The sequence below is a fragment of the Mauremys mutica genome, chromosome 4 (assembly GCF_020497125.1).
Source record: "Mauremys mutica isolate MM-2020 ecotype Southern chromosome 4, ASM2049712v1, whole genome shotgun sequence".
In the NCBI taxonomy this organism is placed as follows: domain Eukaryota; kingdom Metazoa; phylum Chordata; order Testudines; family Geoemydidae; genus Mauremys; species Mauremys mutica.
In genome coordinates, this window is record NC_059075.1 from 143,901,170 (window position 1) to 143,923,818 (window position 22,649).

General features: G+C 54.1%; 1 protein-coding gene across 1 annotated transcript in view; it reads left to right on the forward strand.

Annotated features, from left to right (window-relative positions):
* TAFA3 (TAFA chemokine like family member 3) overlaps window positions 1-22,649 on the forward strand; it is a 69,110-nt gene that overhangs the window by 10,659 nt on the left and 35,802 nt on the right. Inside the window, exon 4 of the mRNA XM_045014447.1 lies at window positions 22,197-22,285. Coding sequence (XP_044870382.1) covers window positions 22,197-22,285 — 89 coding nt within the window. The remainder of the gene's footprint in view (window positions 1-22,196; window positions 22,286-22,649) is intronic.

Genomic DNA, 22,649 nt, shown 5'->3' on the forward strand with positions numbered 1-22,649 from the left:
TTCCAGTGCTGCACAAGAGCTTTCCCGCTTGGTATAGTGTGGCCAGCTGAAGATGCCTTATTAATGCTGTAATTAATTTATACTTTCATAGCTATCCCAAACAGCTCAGCCTTCCTTAACTAACTATAGATTGCACGACAGGTGTCTGCCAGCGAGTGCATGGCTTTGAGAAGGTAGGGGTGCTTGGCACTTGGCCAGCCTTGATTTCTACAGCTGTTCGAGTCTGTCCCAGGAAGAGATTCCCCCAGAAACTCCCCATTGTGCTGGGTGCTGCACAGGCCCGAGTAGCAGAAGGTCTCTGCCCAGAGGAGCTCACAATCAGAATAGACGAGGCACACAGAGAGAGCAGGAGGTTGCTGTATTACTGCACGTGAAGGACGTTAGTGACACCACTTAATGCCCTGCTGGATGGTGCTCCTATGCTCTGGTGATGAGGGTGGACGCTGTCCCTGTGTGGAATAGACTCATCGCCATGGCCCAGATGGGGAACTGAGGCCCAGCAGGATAAATGAATTGTCAGGTGTCACACAGGGAGTCTGTGGCAGAGCAGGGGATTGGAGCCACATCTCTGGAGCCCCAGTCCAGCACTGTGACCACAAAGTGGTTCTTCCTCCGTTCGCCTGGGTAGCATCTGGAGCCGACTCTGTACAGTGCATCCAGGGGCAACGTACCCCGCCCCCTAATCCCAGCACCCCTCTGCCTTGTGGCTGAGGGTTCACACCCATTCAGATCCATTCCCAAGGCATTTTCTGCTCACCTGGTGTAACTGGTCTCGGCTGGAGCATGTCAGATTGTGCTCATCTCCTGCCCCCGCGGGGCAGTGCGTGTCCCCTTTGCTCCATCCCTGCCTGCTGGGCTGGGGCGTCAGTGGAAGGAGGTGGGATATAGACTGAATGCTGGTGTGGAGCTGAAAGAGACTCACTGAGGCTCCTCCTGAACATGCCTTTTCCAGCCCCGGTTGAGGCCGGAAGCATTATTTCTCTGATTTTCCAAGCAACTGAGATCTGTAGGGATCCCCTGTTTTCCCTCGAAGCCCCCAGCAGCCATGAGGAAGGCGTCAGGCAGCCCCCAGTGAAAGCAGTCAATGCCCCTCCAAGTGCTGCTCCGCCGGGGTCACAGCTTCTCCCCAGGAACGGGGTCCCAGGCCCTGCTGATGCTAAAGCAGGGGTTCTCAACCTCTGGGGGGGCCGCAGACTATGGCTAAGATTTCCAAAGGGGCCTGCACCTCCATGCCAGTTTTTATAGTGGTCCACAAAATGGAAAAAAAAGTTGAAAACCACTGCCCTAGGGAGCGTGGAGCACCTGCCCTGAAAGATCAGAGACACAATTGATGACTGTGGGGTGTGATACAGGAGCCTGAGGTCTGGAGAATCACCAGGCCTGGAGCAAAGACAAGACGACTCCCCAATATCTGCCCTATGTCAGTGTGCATTGGTCAAACCAATGGGACAGAGCAGCAGTGAGGCACTGGGGAGTCTGAAGCAGGTGGTGAGGAAATCTCTCTCTCCCTCCCCATATACACCCTCTGTCTCTGTCTGTCTGTCCTCAGTCACCAGGCACTGCTGTCTCAGCATTGCTCCCTTATCTTTCTGTAGCCTAACGTTGTTACGGGCCCCTGCAGTTGATGGTCCTGGCAGCTCCTTCTGCAAACTCCCCTCCGTGTTGCAGCACAGACCCCTCGCAGTGTAGCAATGAAGTGTTCGAGCTCCACTAGTAGTGGGGGCACGTCTCTCCTGGGCGTCAGGGGCCTGGCTCGGGGAAGCAGTGTGCTGGGTTTGGTTTCAGGACATGTTCTGTCACGTGGAGATCAGTCAGCAGAGCCGGGGGGAGTTTCAGGACACAGTTTCCACCAGCACAAAGAACCAGAGTCATTGAAGATTGAAAAGGAGGCTCGAGTGACACCAGTTAATGATGGAAAGTGCCAAGCACTTTCGGATCACGTGGGGAGTAGGACACTTGCATCAGAGCTGCCAGGCAGGATGCTTGCTGCAGCCTGGTTCTTCCCCCATCCCACCGTCCCCGCCAAGGAGGCGAGCGATGCTGCTCTATATGCAGACGATGTTGCTAAAGTAATTCATTCATTTTCCACATTTCTCTGACTTCCACAAGGACAGAGGCTGGCATTTAAATTGCCTTGGAGGATCTGAAAACATCTGGCCATTATTGACTGACCTTCAGCAGATGGATGGGGGATGCGGATCAGAGGAGGTTCACGGGCTCCGTGCGATGGTCTTGGCCCAGCTTCCTCTCGGAGGCAGCGCTTGCCAGCTTTGCCCAGCGCTAGTGCGTGTTCCACGTGTGAACGTGCCACGTTGCTACAGCCGCATGTGCTTCCCCAGTGAGCGTTTCAGACAGTGCTCCCTCCCTCCCAGAGTAGGCAGCTGGCCCCTGGGCGCTTTGCACGTTGGGTGCACACCCAGGAGTCTGCATCACTGCTCTCTTCCCACACGCACCCCACGTAGGCAAACCCATTTGTGCAGCGGCAGGGCCGGGTCTCCTCATGACCATAGATGTCCTCATGATGGCCCATGGCAGGTCTCCTCCACCGTGAGTCAGTACAGCAAGCACCTGCGCTCCCGTGGGAGTCAGCATGTGGGTGGAAATCAGGGCCTGAACCTTTCCGTGCCCCGGTTTATCCCGCAAACCGTGGATAACAGCAGCTGCCTGGGAGGGACAAAGTGGTCCGGCTACTGAGTCAAATCCTGTTGCTGGCCTGACCGGGGATGGCAGGGGCTCGGCCGTTTGTTGCCTGTAGGTTCCCCCTGCACTTCTCTGAGATGTTCCTTCATGTCCCCTTCCCGTGGGCCCCTCACCATCACGGGCAGCAAATCCTAGCTGCCCTCAGGACAGAAGAGCTGTGGCTTCCCACGCATCTACTTGCTGTGGGAAAGAGGCCATAGTATGGTATGGGAAAGGCTCCTGCCCTAGGCCTCCCACACCCTGCAGCAGCAGGTGCTGGGAGATCGGGCTTCTCCAGCACCCCGAGTTCAGAAGGAATGCATTTTGAGCATGTCTCTAAACTTGATGTGAGTTAGCTGGGAGCAGCCCGGCCCTGAGAAAAGGCTGATTAATGCACTGTAACCTCCCTGCATAACGCTGAACTCTCCCTGACCCTGATGGAGCCAGCCTGCTCTGGCAGCTGAGGGCAGGTTGGTAAGCACGGCTGACAAGGCGTTTAACCCTGTGGACTTGACAGGAAGGAGGGGACATGGCACTGTTCTTCCTGCTCAGCAAGAGCAGTTCCCCTCCAGGGGAGTTGTACACTGAAATTGTCTAGTGCTGCTTTGCAATAGGATCAGACCTCTTCTCAGAGCGGCTGTCCTGCACCCTGATCTCCTTCACCCTCATCATCTGCTGGGGAGCAGGGTCTGCAGAATGGCTTCACCAGGAGGTTGCTGTTTGCCTCTGCTCTCAGGCTAATGTGAAATAATTACTTTCCTACAGCCTCCTGGGAATGCTAGCAAATTGCCAGGCATGCACACCCAGTGGCGTTACTAGCCCCATTATGGCAAGGGGAAAACTGAGGCACAGAGTAGAAGTGACTTGTCCAAGGACACAAGGTGAGTCAGTGGCAGAGCCAGGCCTCTTGGCTCCCATGCCTGCATTCCTGCCATGTGACTGCACTGAGCAGCAGTTGGTCTGGCCTTATTTGGAACGGCTAAATCCTCCCAACAAAGGGGAAAGCCCCGGTACCCGTTAGTGGGCAGGAATCCTGCTGCCTCCCGCACCTCACTGTCCTGTGGTCATGGGCTACGACCCCGGGCCATTCCCCTGCTGGAGGATTCTTTGCTGGAATGGACCCTGCTGCTGCAAACAGCCCCCGTGAGCCAGCCCCTGTTGTAGGAGTTGTGCTGAGCCACTACATGCTAGTGTGACAAGCAGCATGGCCTTTCCCGCGGTGGTCTGACCACCAGCCTTTGGAAGGGGAAGCCTGGGCTTCCGGCCTCCAGCCATAGTCACTGGAAATGAGTAACAAAGAATTATGATCCTGCCCTGCTGGGGTGTGCGTGGGTGGGCTGGGGGCTGTCAGGGGGCTGGGAGGTATTGGGGGTGCATTGGGTGGGGGGGAAGATGGGGCAGTGTTTGTTAGTGAGATAGAGACTCTTCCCTGGGTGAAATGCAGGGGGTGAGGAAGCCTCTTGCTCTCGTCCTGCCAGTGGGTGTCCCGCGACAGGCCGGCCAGGTGTGTGCTGCTGGGTGCACCGCTCCCTCTGCCGCTCGGTCAGTTCAGGGCGGTGGGAGGGTGAGACACAGTACACAGCATCTTCTCCTCGCCCTCCTTTCATTTCTGCTCCTGGCTCCATCGCCCACTCGTGTGCTGGCCGTGGTGCTGCAGGCCGATGGTGCTGCGTGGGCACCTCTGGATGGATGTACACAGTCGGGCCCAGGGAGGGCTGATTCCTTTTTTATCGAGGAAATAGTTCACATTTTAAAAATGGTCTCAATATTTCCATGCTAGACTGTGCCATCTCTGAAGGGGCCAGCACAGTGCAGGCCATAGTGTGAAAAGCGGAGCGCGGATTTAGCTGACATACCCACTGGAGTTTTTGAAATTGCCTAGATGTGTCTTTACTCAAGGGAGTCAGCCCAGTCGTATCCCATCAACTCATGGCCACTTCGAGCAGAGAGCATTTGCTTGTGTATTAATTCATTTCATTGATTCAGCGACCGAAGGGGGCAATGGGGTCTGGGATGGGATCCCCGAGGTGCAGCCTGGGACTGTGAGACCACTGTGCCCCTTAACTCTCCAGCCTGGGCTGCCTCTCACAATGCTTTGCTAGTGACAAGCAGCAAACCCCTCCGGGCGCTGTGATCACTCAGCAAAACAGAATGTGGAGCCCCACACCCAGCTAGATTGCATGACTGCTCCCAGAGCCACTCATGCATCACACAGAGAAAGGCACCAGCCAAATCCCCCCAGCTCCCAGCATTGTACCTCAGGAATATACCGTCTTGCACTGCTCAAGATGGGCAGTGCAAATTCATGAATTGGTTCACCACTTCATCAATGGAAAGTGGATGTACACCAGCCTTTGCCAACCTGAGCAGATTTGCCCCACTTCAGGCAAACTCACTGGTAAAGATAAACAGTTAAACAAATTTATTGACTACAAAGGATAGATTATAAGTGATAGGCAAAAAGTCAGAGTTAGTCACCAAAATAAAATAAAATAGAAGCACGAGGTCTAAACTCTCAACCCTATTAGACTGGGCAACATCTCGATGAAGCAGTTTTTCTCACCCCACTGGATATTGCCGTCCTTAATATACAGGTTTGTCCCTTAAACCTGGGCCCGTCTCTTCTGTTGAGTCTTCTGAGTATCTTTGTTGCTTGCAGCATAGGTGGAGGCAGGAGACAGGTCAAGCAGTGGACCCCTGTGCTCTGTTCTGGGGAACACAAATCCAGTCATGTCTGGGGGCATTTGCCGAGTCCCCAGGCAAGGTTGAGCAATGTCTCTGGTGTGGCTTCAGGCAGGTGAGTCATTGAATTGTAGCTCCCTTGCTGGACAGTGGTTAACGGTTGTTTGACACCCCGCCCGGGCGCTGGTTACTTTCCTTGCTGTTGTCTCTGGGGAGCTAATATCTGGCTGATTTCCCAACTTACAGCATGTTTTAGTGCCAACCATACAACACAATTCTCATAACTTCATATGCACTAAAGATATACATGTTTAGCTAGAACAGTGACTTTCAGCTGAGTATAACCTTTGCCCTGGTACCTCACCAGGCATGCTTTGTATGCAGTATCACAGTTTTATACAGATGAGGAATATGGGGTTTACAAGATGCTCCCCCAAGGACAGGGTCTACCCAGCCTCCTTGCTGGGCTGCATCAGAGCACTGGATGTGGCCATGGGGCACTGTCCGTCCTGACCAGCGGGTGTCAGCACAGCTCAGGAGGGGCTCTGCCCGGGACACAAGTGCCTTTGCAAAGCTGGATGGGGAGCGCAGAACTGGGATAATGTGGGGGGTGCTATAGGCTGGGATTGAGGGGCATTGGCAGAACTGTGTGTGGTGGGGAGATTCCAGGGGTGGCAGAGGGCTGTGTGTTGGGTTCGAGAGGCATTGGCAGAGCGAGGTGGCAGGTGGGTGGGGAAGGTGCCCAGCACCTGGCATGTTCTACAGATTCACGCTTAAAAAAAAAAACAGAGTGAAGGGGAGCTTGTTACAGGCGATCCTGCCTCGCTGGGGCCTCTTGCCCTGTGGCTCATGTCCTGCGTTGTGACACGCCATCTCCTCGGTGCTTTTCCAGATCGTCTCTGCGCTGATACGCTTCCCCGTGAGTTACACCTTCCCCCACCCCTTCTGCTTCTGTTCTTTCCTCTGGTCGCTTTCCCGCTGTGCCAGCTGTATAATCCTATTTGTATTGGTATTTTTCTAGCATGCAAATAGTCAGGTTAGGCCTGAGGGAAGGAGATAAAGGGTATGTGTGTGTGGGGGGGGGGGTGGGGGAGGGCATACAGGAATCCAGCCAGAGAGAGAGAACCCCCCTGCAGATTTCACAAACCTTTTCCAGCCGATTTCGGAGACGCAGACCAGGCACCTGCCCAGCGCTCTTGTGGGGATAATCAGAGCCCTGTGCTGAGCAGGCTCGAGGCACCACACACCGAATCTCCACCCCTGGCTCAGCCAAGCAGCAGTGGCAGGGCTGGAGAGCTGGGGCATCTGCAAGCTGAGGATGTGAAGAGCTGCTGGGAGGAAGATGTCCTGCACTCGGAGATCATGAGTCAGGCAAAGGAGAGAGAAGTGAGCGAAGGTCGAACGGGAGGCAGGCACCGATGTGGGAGGGACAGGAGAGCTCTGGGGGTGCATCTCGGAGCCAGGCTCATTATTGAACCGTGCAGCTGGCTGGGATCTAATGCAGCTGGCAAACACTGCAGTTAGCAGGGGAAATGCAAACCACCGGGGAGACTGGAGATCAGCACCTAGGTGCTGTGCTGTTTGCTCCTACAGCAGCCAGTCCAGGGGGCTCTGATCCCCGACAGGGTCCTTAGGATCTACTGAAATAGAAATACTGAATAACAGGAACAGCCAGACAAGGTCAGACCCAGGGTCTGCCTAGCCCAGTCTCTGATGTCACAGCACCAGTTGCTGCAGAGGGAGGTGCAGGGACCCCCAGAATACAGAGACCATGGCGGTGTGTGGAGGGCAGAGCGATTCTTCCTGACCCTCTCGGCCAGAAGCTGAAGCAGGGAGGCCTGGCCCAGCCAGCTGGGGGGAGGGGCCTTCTAGAGCAGAGGCTGTGTGGTCACCCCTTGGAGCAGGGCGCTGGCAGCGACTGTGGGGCGGGCAGAGCTGCCCTGCATTGGGAAAGGTCTTGGAGCTGTTCCTCTCCCGGTCAAGGTGGGAGTTGACTCCAGGATGCCACGTGAAGCCAGCCCGAGCCCTTGCAGCAAGGTACGTGGTGTGGAGGCAGCTTACCCGGGAGGAACGTTCCTCTCCCTCTTGTGGGTAATTAGATACAGCCGGGGACAGGGCAGAAATGCGCATTGCCTCTCTGAACTGTGGTGTTTCACTGCTGCTCCTTTCCAGCATTCCTCCCAGTGCAGCCGCGGCCCTGCCACAGGGCAGCATACGCCTACCGCAGGACAGGCTCAGCGGGGTGTTATTAGAGGAAAGCCCCCTCTTCGCCCCCACCTGTGGGACCTCCCACCAGCTGCTGGCAGCCCAGGATGCAGTCCCTGCCCCGAGTGCAGGGATCCCACTGGCGCAGGGAGGCTCCGTTGTGCTAGGCACTGTGCATGCCTCTAGAGAGAGAGAGTCTCCCCTGGGAGCTTACACTCTAAATAGACACAGTGAGAGAGGGGAAACCGAGGCCCAGAGAGGGGAGGTGATCGGCCAAAGGTTGCACAGCAGGTCAGTGGCAGAGTTGGAAGAGAACCCAGGTTCCCTGGCTGCTAGTCTAGCACCATCTGCTAGGATATGTGGTATGAGCACCGCCAGCTTAGCAGAGAGAGCCCACAGCGGGATCTCAAGCTGTTCTGGCGATCTGCAAGGCTCAGGTGCCTGTTGTGTGTAGGAAAGAGGATGGTGGCCCAAGGCGTCACCCATCCAAACCTTAATTAAGGCAGCATGTAGGGGATAAAGCCAAAGGAACCCCCCAGAGCCCAGTGGAGGAGGGAGAAGGTACAGTGCCCCCGGAACCAGCATTAGCAAGGAGGATCTGCGTAGGGGAGCGGGAATGGGTGTAGCAAGCAGTGCTCTGTGTCCATGCAGTGACCTCTACAGCCACAGCAGCTTTCACTCTGTCAGGTCCCAAAGAGTTTTTGCACCAGATACACAGGACTCAGTTCTCCTATTTCTGGGGTGGAGGATGGCAGTAGTTCTAGAGTTAATGGCAGGATTAGAGGAAGGGGAGGGCGGGGGCTTTTGGCGAGAACACAGGGCCAAGCCCTCGTTCTGATACAGAGGGTAAGTCTGATCTTACAGAACTTCTGTTCTGGGAACTGGCCAAATGACTCCCCGTGGAATAAACTGCACAAAGCTTAATGTCTCTGCCTCAGACAGATACAGGGTGAGGTTAGAGCTAGTTGGGTTTGAACCTGAGCTTGCCAGGGAGTCAGATGGGATGCTCAGGAGCTACTCACATACTGAAAGCGAAGCATGTGCTTTGGGTGCTTTGCTGGAATGTGTGAGCAAAGTGGGGATGATTGGCAGGTTGCTGTGGGTGGCTGTTCTGCCTGCAGTGGGACGCATCTTGGTGACGAAGGAAACAAACTGGCTCTAGTAAATTTCCTAATACCCCAGAGACAGTTTTCCAACCCAGGTAACCTGGAGCAGTGATCGCTTGGGGTATGGAGGGGTGTGTGAGCCCCTCTCCCTGTCCTGTTGGGTAATGAGGAGAAGAGAGGGACACAGACAGTCACCTGGGTGTGCAGCTTCCTCCTGAGAATGAGCGATGCCTCTGAAACACATCCTGATGGGGTCACTCTGGGTAGGAGCAGTTTAACTAAGAGATGTCTTGAAAAGAAATGTCTTGGGTCAGATCCTCTGACAAGCTGCAGTGAGCACCGTCATCTCTGCTTCCTCAGGGGCTGCCACGTGCCAGCGGTCTGACGTGGTAGCACCTCACGCCCACTTGGGCCGGTATAAACAGGGGAGAAGGGCAAAGTGCTTTGCTAATGCTCACAGTGCCTCAGCCCCTCTCAGAGGCAGGTGCGTGCTGTTAGCCTTTGTTTCAGGTGGGGATGCTGGTGCCATCTCTGGGATCACCCACTGCATCAGGCCCAGGTCTCTGGGGGCCTTTGTCCCTTTGCTTAGTTGTATGTTGGTGGCTGCGGCACTCGTTTCTAGCAGCCAGTGCATTTCTGTCTCTCCTCTTTGATGCCTGACCTGTTGGCACCTTGTGCTCTTGGAAGCAGTCCAGAGGGAAGGCTCCAGCCAAGTGCATCACAGGAAAGGAGAAGCTGCTGCTTGCTGCGAGAACCAAGTGGTTTGCAGGCTGGTGTGAATCCAGGCACAGCACTGCTGGGATCCTCCCACGCTGCACTGGGTTGGTGCCATGTTCAGAGAGTGTAGCTCAGGACATCCCAGAGCGCACGAGCAGGGTAGTGGCACCCCAGTCTGATGCACACTACCAGGTGGGAACCAGAGCTGGCTTTGCTTCCCATGACCTGTGCAACACCCCTCTCCCCCCGCCCCCGGCTGTAATTTCACTCTTTTGACAGGAAATGGTTCTGTGTTCCCCATGGCTCCATAGCCGACCCCGAAGGGCACATCCGAAGTCCAGTTCCCCACGGCCAGCAGCAGGCTGAGGGAGACTGTTGCAGCGGCTCCTCTATTTCGAGTTAGCAGGTGTCTCCCACCATCTCACAGATGGCGCCTATTGCTGTTCTTGGGGCTGTTAACAGCTGCCCGCCGATACCCCGCAGGCTCCGTACGGGTGCAGTTAGTTAATATTCAGTGCCCGTCCATGCGCACATGGGAATGGTCAGTGGTGTGCTGTGAATAGAGCTCCCTGAGAGCTGGAAGTGGGAGGATGGGGTGCTGGACCCGGGAAAGCAGAGGAATGCTGCTCTCCGGGCATGTTAACCCACCGGTGTCCCTTCCAGTCGGGTGCTGAGAGGGGCAGAGCTCCATGTGCGAGTCAAGCAGAGGGAAAGGAACGAAACCAGCCCCTTCCCCATTGCCCCACAGCCCGCGCGACCGGCTCAGAGTACTCAGGGCTCAGAAGGCCTGTCTCCTAAATACTCATCTGTGGTCCGCGAGCCACTCATTAGCTGGGTCAGGGAGTGACTGCCAGGCATAGCCACAGGCAGCAGGGTAATCCCATTAGTGCAGCGCCTGGATGGATGGTGCTCTTCAAAGGAAGGCTAAAGAAGGAGGGGGCTGAGTCTGTTATTGTAACGGGAGTGACAGGTCTAACCTCCTCCCCCTGGGATGCCGTGCTGTCCCAGGCCGTTCCATTCCATGCTTTCCTGTGCTGCACCGCGCAGTCCTGGGCCATGCCCTGCTATTCTGTGCTGTCCCGTCCCGCGCAGTGCCATTCTCCCCTGTTCCCCTGGGCCATGCTCTGCCACTCTCTGCTGTCCCGTCCCACGCAGTGCCATTCTCCCACGTTACCTGTGCCATGCCCTGCCATTCTGTGCTGTCCTGTCCTGCGCAGTGTCATTCTCCCCTGTTCCCCTGGGCCATGCCCTGCCATTCTGTGCTGTCCTGTCCTGCGCAGTGTCATTCTCCCATGTTACCCTGGGCCATTCCAGGCCAGCTTAGCCTTGTAGACTTAAGGCCAGAAGAGACCATTATGGTTATCTGATCTGACCTCCTGCCTAACCTGAGCCAGATAATTCCACACAATAATCCCTTCGGGGCGTCCAGTAGCTTCTGAGTGAGCTAGAGTGTGTCTGAGCTAGACAGAGAAATCTGGTCTTGATTTAAAAACTCCAACCTGCTGCATCCCTTGGGAAATGGCTCCTGTGGTTAACTACCCTGCTCACTAACAACCCCATGTCCTGAGTTCTGCCAAGTGAAGCTATCCTGTGTCATGCCTTGCTGTCTCGGGTTACACCCCACTGTCCTGGGCTGGCTCATCTTTCCTACTTGGGAACCAGGAGATGCTAAGAGAAGAGTTGATCATACTTGTCCTTTAGGCCTCCAGATCTATGATTTGTGCCCAGCCTGAGTTTATAGACCATGTGGCTTGCTGCATCCCTGACCCCTGCTGCCCAGTCCCACTGGACTCCCCATGTGCAAATGCCTGTGAAATTCCCACTGCTTATTTATCATTTAACCCCATTGTTTCTCCAGCTCGGTCGAGTTCACTTTCCACCCCATGAATTATTCCCTGTGCACGGCGTCCAGCCGTCTTTCATTTCACCCTTTCCCCTGGCAGCTTCGGCCTCACTCATAAATATTCACTCTGCCTGTGTGTACAGCGCTGTAATGAAATAATCATAGCGGGAGAAGGCAGTGGCTGGCTCGCCGGTGATTGTGGGGAGTGGTTCGAGGTGTACATTACAGTCCCTGCCTCACGTCACTGAGAGCAGCTTTGAGCTCCGGCTGAATCATTTATTGAACAGAGGGCGCTGCATACGAATCACTGTGTGTTTCAGGAAGCGTAATTACCAGGGGAATTGTGCAGGGCTCTTGGGAAGGGCAGAGACTGCAGACAGCTCTCCTGTTTCTGTGCTTTTGGGCAAGAAGGGGTTCAGTCCTGGCCTGACTTGTGATGTTAATTATGTTATTAATTGTATTAAGGTTGTTCCTGAATGCCCTCACTGTAACTGAGCCCCTTTGTGCTAGGTGACGTAAGTACACCTGGTAAAAGGCAGCCCCTGGCCCAGAGAACTCGCAGTCTAAAGGTGAGCGGGGAAGAGATTTGCCCAAGATCACCCCTAAGGCAGCGGTGGAGCTGGAAGTAAACAGGTCTCCTGACTCCCAGTCCAGTGCAGTATCCACTGGGCTATATTTCATCCTCATAGGGTGTAAATGGCGGGGCTCACTGTCCCCAAGGGTTATCATTAGAGCTGGGTGAAATATTTTGCCTGAAAAAAATTCACATCTGAACAAATGGGATTTGTCAAAATCCAAATTTTCTGTGGGAAAATACCAATTTTGACATAAGAACATAAGAACGGCCGTACCAGGTCAGACCAAAGGTCCGTCTAGCCCAGTATCCTGTCTACCGACAGTGGCCAATGCCAGGTGCCCCAGAGGGAGTGGACCTAACAGGCAATGATCAAGTGATCTCTCTCCTGCCATCCATCTCCACACTCTGACAAAGAATAGGGACACCATTCCTTACCCATCCTGGCTAATAGCCATTAATGGACTTAACCACCATGAATTTATCCAGTTCTCTTTTAAACGCTGTTATAGTCCTCGCCTTCACAACCTCCTCAGGCAAGGAGTTCCACAAGCTGACTGTGCGCTGCGTGAAGAACTTCCTTGTATTTGTTTTAAACATGCTGCCTATTAATTTCATTTGGTGACCCCTAGTTCTTGTATTATGGGAATAAGTAAATAACTTTTCCTTATCCACTTTCTCAACATCACTCATGATTTTATATACCTCTATCATATCCCCCCTTAGCCTCCTCTTTTCCAAGCTGAAGAGTCCTAGCCTCTTTAATCTCTCCTTATATGGGACCCGTTCCAAATCCCTGATCATTTTAGTTGCCCTTTTCTGAACCTTTTCTAGTGCCAGTATATCTAGTTTGAGATGAGGAGACCACATCTGTACGCAAAATGTTTCCGTTTTCCAGGTCAGCAGACTCCAGATGAAAAATGTCATTTCGAATCGACATTTTAAAGGAGACATTTTACATTCTGGGATGCTGATTCGGAACAAAACCATTCCTGTTTGAAACACCACATCGAATCATTCAGCTTCCATCGAGAATGTTGATGTTTTCCGTGTCTGCGGTTCCCATTGGAAACTTTTCAGCATTTTGGTGTTGTGAAAATTCTCTCTGTTTTGACCTTTCGCTGATTCGGAACAGATACTGACTCTGAAATTCTCCCCCGGGGGGAAGTCACATTTTTCGATGCCCTGCTGTTGCCTGGTGTTCCCCTTGGTCAGTTAAAAGGGACCTGGGCAGAACGAAACACACTGAGTAGGGCACATCTACACTGCAGGTGAAAGTGAGATGGGAGCGTGATCAGCAGTGAATATGTGGCTGCCTGGGTGAGCCGCATGAGTGCAAGCCCGCTCGGCCCTTGGGTACGTACTCCGGGAACGAGCCCCTGCTGAAAGCTGTGCCACCAGTCTACACTGCTATCGTTTACCCCTGCTAGCTAGATTCACCCTAGCTCCGGCATGTTCTGCCTTCACTGGTGGGGCGGGTGTACTCTAACCAGATGTAGAGACACACCAAGTGTTCTCCTGCAACAAAGCAGAGGCCCCTCTAGCCCGTTATCCTGTCTCCAACAGTGGCTGGGCCCAGCTGCTTCTGAAGTTGATTGAACTCTAATGGAGAACAATGCAATTCAAGGCCTATTCCAGCTACAGTTTTGTCCTATTTAGCATAACAGTGAATATTCCTATTAGCAATAGAAATGCCAAATCCATTTAGAAACCTGCTGAATTCAGAAGCTCTGCAGGTGTCATCTCCTTGGGTGCACAAGGCAGAGGAGGGAGACAGTGATGTAGTCACTGGGAGTCTCAGGAATGAACAGCAGCTGCAACATGGGAGGGATCTGTGCTCATGACAGTCAGTATGAACTTGCTAACGCTTGGGGTGGGGGTTGTGTCTGATCCCTATGGTACCTCCAGCCCTCTGCTGCCTCCTCATACTTCGGATCCACGGGGAGGTGATTGATGACTGACATTTTCACATTGTGGCTGGAAAAGCTCGTCCTGGAGAAGGCTCTTGGCAGAGAGAGAGATTATAATGCAGGGCCTTGGAGTAGGTAATCTAATGGGCCCCTTCTGGCACTGTTCTCAGGAGCACAAGGTGACAGAATGGAGTATTTCACCCAGAGAATGGTGGGCAGCCGTGTGGAATGGGGCTGGGTAGGCAGCAAGGCTGTGCCACGGGCTCTGAGGGTAGCCGAGGGATGGGGCTGCAGTCCTGTGATCAGTGTCGCCCAGGTGCAGTGCTCTGCTTCATCTCTGCCCATTACCAGAACCCCACCAGAAATGCTCTCTGTGAATTCTGGACCTGCTCAGCATTCACCTTGCGTTTGCTGTGCAGGTTCTAGGTATCGATAGATTTTTCACTCGACAGAGGGATCCTCTTCCTGCAGAGGCAGTTTTTTCACAGCATGACTGTCTGTGGGGCCAGTCGTAGGCCTGGCCTCCTGGCTGTAAGTTTCATCTTCACCAGGATTCCAGAAAGGAGGGATGAGTTTGCACTTAGGGCACTGGGCTGGGATTCAGGAGATCTGTGATCAGTTCCCAGCTCTGCCCCACGTTCCCTGTGTGACCCTGGGCAGGTCACACAAGGACAGGTTGTCCGAAGAGCTCCCCTTGTGACACTTACTGCCAGATTTTCCCAGTCGGCACCCACCGTGCTGAGCTCCTGTGAAAACCTGCCCCCTTGTTTTGACGCCTCAGTTTCTCACTTGTAAAATGGAGCTAATATTCCTTCCTTTCCTCCCTCCCTTCGTATCTCTGGTCTGATTAGACTGTAAACTTGACAGGGCATGGACTATCTGTCATTCCGGGCAGCATCCAGCGCAAGGAGTCCCCAGTCTCCGCTTGGACCTCGATGAGCTCCGGGAATACCCCTAATAATACACATTGGGATCTGCACATTGCAGCAAACAAGCTGCCATTCCTCTCTCCAAAGGGTGTTTCACTCGCAGGGCTGGAGCATCATTACGCAGGGGTAGATTAACTGCACCCTGGGCATGAAGTTGCTTTCCCAATAGGAAGGATCCTTTCAACAAAGGGACTGAAAACCTGCATTGTGAGCCCCGTCTGAGTGGCAGCGTTTGTCACATTTGGGATGGGAGACCGTTTTTTTCTTTCACCGTGAAATAGAAAAGAGCGAGAGAGAAGAGCTCAGGGAATGTTTGTGTCAGGCCTGAGACGTTGCCCAGGGTTTTCCATAAGGTGAGTAGAGAGCGTGCGGGCAGCCCCCCCCGCTGAGTTAGCACCATAAATGTTTGAAGGGTTCTGTCTTGCAGTCGGACCATCTTTCCCCAGTGAGAAATAAATAAATCATCCCCTCTTTGCTGGGGAGAGAAGCTGGCTGTGATGCTGAGTGGAAGCAGCTGCTGTCAGTGTGCGATGCCCGGCCCTTCCGAGCAGTCCGATGAGATCATGTTTGTATTGTCGGTGCCAGTCGGTGAGAGACGTGCAGACGGTCACTTCTCCCTGCAAGCAGTCCGTAAGGATAACGCACGCAGAGGGCCGTGGGGGAGGTGGCATTGTCTCTTTCTCAGCTGTGTCTGACGTGCTGCTTCCTGCGATGCTGGTTAGAGCAGGCGAGTGGGAGTGAGAACTCCTGACTGCTAATGCTGGCTCGCTCTGTGACCTCGGGCATGCCCCTTGCACTCTCTGCCTCAGTTTCCCTCTCCTCACTGCTGGCTTGTGTCATTAATGCATTATTGTTTGTTGTTTCGGTACATGCCATCGCTGGGCATGTGCCATACAGACAGCGAGGAAGGCAAGGCCCCTTCCCTATGGGGCTCACAAGCTAGGAGCCAGAGGCTGTCCTCCTATGCGCTCTGCAGGGTCCTGTTCAACTTTAGCCAGAACGAGGGCTGTGAATGGGGCTCATGCCGGGGAGCGAGGGGAAGGGGAGGGAGCAGAGATTGACGGAAGTAAGGGAATCTGGAGAGAGCTCTGCCAGGCGAGGGCAGAACTGTAGCCTAGTAGCCAGTTGTGGTGCCACAGGACGGGATGGGTTTTACTCTCTTTCTCGTGTGTATGACGCTACAGCGTGCAGGGACAGTCCCACTCTGAGGCGGCTCTAGACTCTGCTAGCCACGCCTCGCAGCTAACCCAACGGCCCATTTTATTCTGGGGCAAGAAAGTGGACAATGGGCAATTTCTGCTTCCGCGGTGCCTGGTCCAGGGTGCCCAGGCTCACGCAGGTGGCGTGGGCTGGCTGTGCTGGGCTCTCCGCCAGCCGATGGGCTCAGAGCAGGGGGGCGGGTTTGTTGCATGGGGCCTGAAGGGCGATGGGTTCAGTTCCTGCTTCAGCCGTAGCCCCCTCCCCGTTGTGGCCGTGGGGCAGTGACGTAGCCGCTCTGCCCAGTGGGGATAGCAGCCCTGCCCTGCCTCCAGGGAGCGTGAGATAAACACCTTAAAGAGTGTGAGGTGCTCAGATAGTACAGTCCGGGGTGGGGGGAGGTCAGACCTGGAGGGAGAGCCCACGGGGTGGCAGTGAGAGGGGCTGGGAGAGCGGAGACCGTTGATCACCAGCCTCGTTAATCTCTGAGCCATGGCAGCTGGCCCTCGGCACGGTTCCCCGGTTCAGCTGGCCATAAAGCGAGCTCGTCCTGCTCAGAGTTACTCTACTTCAGCGCCCACCATCTGCACCGTGAAAGGCCGGCGCGCGCGCCCTGCTGCCCGTGTTAGGTTGAGGTGAGCTTGGCAATCCTTGTTACTGTGTGAGGGGACATGAGCATTTGGCAGGCCAGGCACTCTGTAGACACTAACCATCTGAGCCTCACCAGCCCCCCCTTCATTTTACAACAGGGATACTGAGGCACGGAGCACTTAAGAGACGCAGTGGCAGAGCTAGGAACAGAACTCAGGCATATTGACTCCCAGCAGCACTCCAGTGAAAAGGAGGGAGGCAGGTGTTGACAGTGACAGTGGATTGAGCATTGGCTCCAAGATGCTGCCCCTGCTGCATGGTACCAGCCAACACCTTCCCTCGTTGCTGTTCAGGGAGCGCTGTGGGGACATGCATCGTGGGATGCATGCTCAACTGCAACACAGCTGTGTCCTGGTTTATGAAAAACCCAGCCAGTGCCAGCTGGCCTGGTGGGACAGGCATGTGGCATCAAAGAACCAGCTGCTGCTAGGAATCGCATCTGCAGCCCGAGCCTGGGGAAATAAACCGGGGGGAAAATGGAGCAGCCAGGCCAGGCACTGAGCTGCCTGAACAAGGACAGCTGCCCACTGCTGTGCCTGCTTGGATCCATCCCTGGCACGTTCCCCATGTGGCGCTGGAGGGGCCATCTGCCATTCTGTACCCTTCAGTCTGCCCATGGGCACAGTGCACCCTGCTGTTTGAAGCCTGGGAGCATGGCCCTTGCTTGGCAGTGTCAGCGTGTGACAGCTGTTTGAGCTCCTACGGTGTCAGTGCACGATCTCCGAGCGGAGGGGGACACATGATGGAGGGGAAGAAATATCCCGGGGCTTGGAATCTGGGGAGGAAGAAGGGTTACTCTTTAGATTGACTTCCCAAAGCAATGGGGCGATGGTGCCAGGGCAGCAGCATGCTCCCTTCCTGGCACTGCACTCCTGGAGGGGTTAGCGTTCACTGGGGCACTGACACTGCCAGGCAGACCCACCGTGCCATCTAGGGATGGTGCCATGCTGCTGCATGTTCATGGGACATCACGCCAGCACTTGGTGCTCCAGTAGGGAAAACTCTCTATAGGCACTAATCAGCTGAGCCTCTCAAACCCCCATCTCATCTTACAGCTGGGGAAACTGAGGCGCAGAGTACTTAGGTGACTTGTCCAACTCAGTGGTGGCACCAGGGATAGTGCCCGGGAATCCTGACTCCTGGCCCCTGCTCCAGTCCCTAGACAGCGCTGCTCCTCTTCGCAGTCACAGAGGTGCGGTGACAAGGGCCAGTACAGATGTGTGAGTTAATTAAATGGCAGCAAAGAGGCAACACAGGAAGGTGCTTGACAAGGCACCGCCAGGCAGGATTCCACATGGGCAGGCAGCCAGAAGCCCAGAGTACGGTCAGGGGCTGGTCTGCCAAGCGTGTCCCATAAATTCCTTCCTCTCGAGTCTGTGTCATTTCCCTGGGTCCTCAGCAGCCAGGAGCGACAGCAGCAGCAGATTTCCTTGTCTGTCCGCTGGCTCGTTGTTGTGATTTGCAGTCCTGCTTCATGCGTCTGTGTGGGATCGCAGCCTCTTGTGACCATGCGTCTCTGTGAAGTGGAGAAGGAATAGACATTCCTTAGCAACCAAGATTAATTTCAAGCTGATTAGGATGGCGTGCCATGGGTCAGTGGTGTTTGCTCCCTTCTTACAGCCTGCAGACAACACTGTTAACGTGAGGGGGTGGATGCTCTTTTCTGGAGAGAGGCTCAGCTCCCCAGCACTCTGCTGCTCCTGGCAGAGGCCAAAGTGCTGTATTTTCAGTGCAGAGCACAGGGGCTCCACAAGAACCCCCCCCCTTCGGCTGTGATGCCCCCGCCAACCAGAGGTGCATGTGTTTGCAGACAGGAGGGCAGGTGGTGGGAAAATCTGCTGGAAATACTGAGACTGCTCCTGAAAAATACCTGGATGTGTGAACCGGCCGTGAGTGCAATTTAACATCGGGGCTGGGGAAGAGGGGATCTATTGGTGGATTCCTAGGATGGTCTCTCCCCTCCTCCATCTCAGTGCTCCCCCGCCCTGTACATTTTCTGCAGGTACCTGACACAGGGTGCAATCCAGTCTATTCCGAAGGCCTATGATTTCCCCTTCAGGTGAATTGTACTGGGACACAGGGATTAGCCATCTCTGACTGGGGTTGATGGAGCGAGAGTGACCCTGTCATAGGCAGGGATTATTCCAGCTTCCCTGCACTGGGGTGGTGGAATTTTAAGAAAACCCCGCTGTCTCGTCACGGTCCTGCCAGAGCAAACGTGGCTGGAGCACAGGGCAAGCAGCGGAGAGCTGGGTGTAGAAGGGGCAGGGTCCTGTCTGGATAGGGAGAGACTGGGCACAGCTTAGTGATTGTCATTTATAGAAACTAGAGTGGGAAAGGTCTTTTAGGGCCATTTAATTCATCTCCTGGTAAAAGCATGTTCCTTACAGAGTATTGCTGCTTTCCAACGCATTGCTCGGTCTGGCTTTAAAAACCTCCAGCCTTGTGGCCCTGCATCTGGGTGCCCCTACAGCTGGCCCTGTTCTCCTTATATGCAGCTGGCTCCTGCCTAGCTGTCAGGAGAGAGGTAATAGCTGGTCTCGCCGTTAGGACACGGGACTGGAGCTTGGGAGACCCTAGTTTTCTTCCCAGCTCTGTGGGTGACTTTGGGCAAGTCTCTTCCCATCTGTGCCTGTGTTGTCTATTTAGACGTAAGCTGCTTGGGGCAGGGGCAGCCTCTCCCTCGGTGCGTACAGCTCCCCTCTGGCTGCTGGCCCTGGGACACGTCGGCCTGTTGTGAGGGGTGCAGGTTGCTGGCTCGCCTGGGACACTTCAGCCTGTTCTGACAGGGCCGGTTCCTGGCTGGCTGTGACACGTCAGCCTGTTCTGACAGGGCCGGTTGCTGCCTGGCCGTGCATCAGGTCAGCCAGAGCTGCTCATGAGCGTCTACATCATCACAGATAGTATTTACTGACTCCGGCTTGTCTGTAATAAATCCTGGCTCGGCACTGAAGTTTTACAGGGGACGTGGTTATTTACCTTGGACCCTGTCAGGTCCCAGCAGGCAGTAAACATGGCCATGATGTTGTCATTTTACCTTTCAGATGCAGAATGGACTTTCTGCTATCGAGGCTGTTACCTTGATTGTTGCTTTCTCCTCGCTCTGGTGCCAGAGTCCCTGAGCCATCCCCACCCCAAGACCATACATATTAAGAGGGATCTGTTTAAAGCTGCAGGAAATAAAATGTTGATTTATTTGTTTAATTTCACTCAAGGAACGGAGGTGACATGAATGCTCCGCACCTGCCAGCGCATCCTGCCCCGCTCTGTGGGCACAGCCTGTGGCGTGCTGAAGGTGCACCAGCTCCATGAAGTGGGTGCATTGATGTTTGCACACCTCCCCTTCATGTGCTGCACACTGGGGTGGGGTTGTAGCACTGTTGCTGTGGGGGAGACAGTGCAGCCCCCTAACTAGGGCCCTGGGCTAGGAGCAGGAGACTCGGGTTCTGGTCCCCTCTGTGTGCGAGAGCTGCTGTAAGTGACCTGGGGTACAACATTCGAAAGTGCTCAGCCCAGCGCCTTTCCGAGGGCCTGAGTGGTTGTTATTGCCGGCTCTCAGCTAGTCCCGTGAGGTGCTCAGGTACCACCGTGCTGAGGGCCGGATCAGTCCCTGGGAGCATGATGTGATTTTTTTTTCCTGCACAAACATTTAAAAAATTCCTCCCAAATCTTGAAATTGTTTTAAAAATCAGCACCAGGTTACATGCGGGGAGAGACCCTCCGGAGCGGCACGCAGGAGCCGTGTGCTCAGTTCCTGCCGCTCACAGGCTCCACCTGTGACTTTGGGCCAGTCCCTTGACCCCTGTGTCTCAGTTCCTTGTCTGTCTTGTCAAGACCAATGGAGCAAGGGCTGCCTCTCCCTAGATTTCTGCACAGAGCCTGGCTCAACCGGGCCCTGACCTCCATTGGCGCGTCTACCATAGTAGAAATTATTACAATAGCACCTAGGGGCAGGTGTCAGCATGACTCCCCACCCCTCTCTTCCCCCCCAGCGCTAATCACCGCCATTGGAGGCCTCAGCAGAGGTGCCAGGGGGAAGACTGAGCTCCCCTCTTCCCTGTAGAGCTGGTCTCTCCGGGGCAGGGAGCCGGGTGTGCAGATATTATCTGACTTTGGAGTGGAGCAGGTGCTTCGTCCCTTCCCCAGCTCCAGCACTGATAGCAGGGGGGTGCTGTGATTCAGTCCCCGTGCTGGCGTACGCATTCACAGGGCTCTGAATTAGTGCATTGTTTTAAATACTCTTCGTTGTGATGATTCACCTCCCAGCAATGGAACTTGACGGCAGTGTGTAAATTCAGGGTTTCAGCTGCTATTTGAGTCTGCCTGGGAGCTGCCAGACAGAATGGGGCGGGTTGTGCCCAAATCTGAACAGCAACTTGTGTAGCAATGTCCAGGTGCGGTGTCTGCAGGTACCTCGTGTTGCCAGGCCACTGCTGAGGTTCCCAGGAGACCTGCCCATAAAAGTTTTGTCTCTGCCAGCATGGTGCGTTTTTCCCGTGTCCCTCGTTTCACTGTGTAATCAGGGCAATAAGCAGGTGGTAAGTAAGTGCAATGCTTTACCATTGGGGGAACCAGTGTAAGTGTCTGTCTGTATCATTTATTGTTTGTGGTGGTCTTACAAAGCGAATGCTGCAGCTGTTCCTAAGAAAGGTCGGTCCTGTGGCTGAGATGCTGCACTGGGACTCAGCGGGTCTGAGGTCAGTTCCCAGCTCGTTCACACTCTGCTTATGTAACTCTGGGCAAGTCATGTCATTGCACTGTGCCTCAGTTTCCCCATCTGTAAAACAAGGAGAATGGTGGCTCCTTCTGCAAGCCTTTGCCTGTCTTTTCTACCTATAATGCAAACTCTTCAAAGCAGCAGCTGTCTACTAATAGGTGTATGTACAGTGCCTTGTGCAGCGGGGCCCTGATCCACAGTGCTACCATAATGATAATATCGGGGTGAGCCCCTGTCTGAAGAAGGCCGATGCGGTGAAAATGTCACTATTAGTTTGCTCTCTCGCTTTACTTATACTCTGATTCAGTGTGTCGGCTCTACATGCATAGTGTGGGTGTATATTGGGTCTGGTTCTGATCACACTGACACCAGTGAAATCAAGAATAGCTCTGCTGAAATCAGTGGAGTTTAAAACTGGGACAAGTGAGCTTAGAATTAGGACCACTGGATTATTGAAGGGATTTTTAAGGGTCCCCTTGAATTATTTAAAGGATTGTTTTTTCGATTGGGTGACTGGTTTGGTCTTCGGCTGAAATTTGTTCAGCATATTATGTCATGAGTACAGCTGGTCAGGAATTTTTTAATGACACTTTTTTTTGTTGGGAAAAATGCCAATTTGTTGAGAGCAAAACTTTTTGCATAAACATATCCGCTTCAATGAAACTTTCATTGGGAAAGGTTTCTCAGGTGAAGGGTGGGATTTCTGGTCAGAACCAGAGACGTGGGTGTGAGCGAGGACGCGGGCATGTGTGGGTGTGAAGGTGTGAGAGAGAACGTGGGTATGAGAGGCCGTGTGTGGGTGTGAATGCTGGGCCCTCCTGGTGGCACAGAGGAGACAAGCTGATTGCGATGCCTGGATAATTGCAGCTGTGGGTTATTCCAAGTCAGCTTGCTCCCAAGGAGCTGCGATTCTTTCTGATTTGCTCAGGTGGAGCTCTCATAGATGGTATCATTATTCAAGTGACTGTTTCTCTCTCTGCTTTCAGATGCCCTGATGTTTGCCCTTCTCTGTATAGAGCAGATCTATTGGAGACTGGTGGATGCACAAGCAGTGGCTGTGAAACCCCAGTAAGAGGTAAATATCTCTGCCAGTGCTACTGTGTAAGTGGCACGGCCTTTTCTTGCTTGAACAGACAATATTGCTTTCAGAAATCTGAACAGATCTCTGTGAGAAGGGTGAGTTCTGAATGGTGCACGCTGGTGTGTGGGTGGGTGGGCGTGTTCCCTGAGGGGGTGTTCACCTGAAATGACAAAGTGCCTTTTTACCCTCTGTTTTCTGAGCATGAAAATGCATCAGGCCAAACCGTGGTGCCAGTTACTCTGGATTTACACCAGGGCAACTCCATTGGAGTCAGTGGGGGTTGGGCCGGTAGAACGAGAAGCAGAATCTGGCCTTTTAAACACCAGCAAAGAAGGTAGGTTCCCTCTCGCCGCCTCCA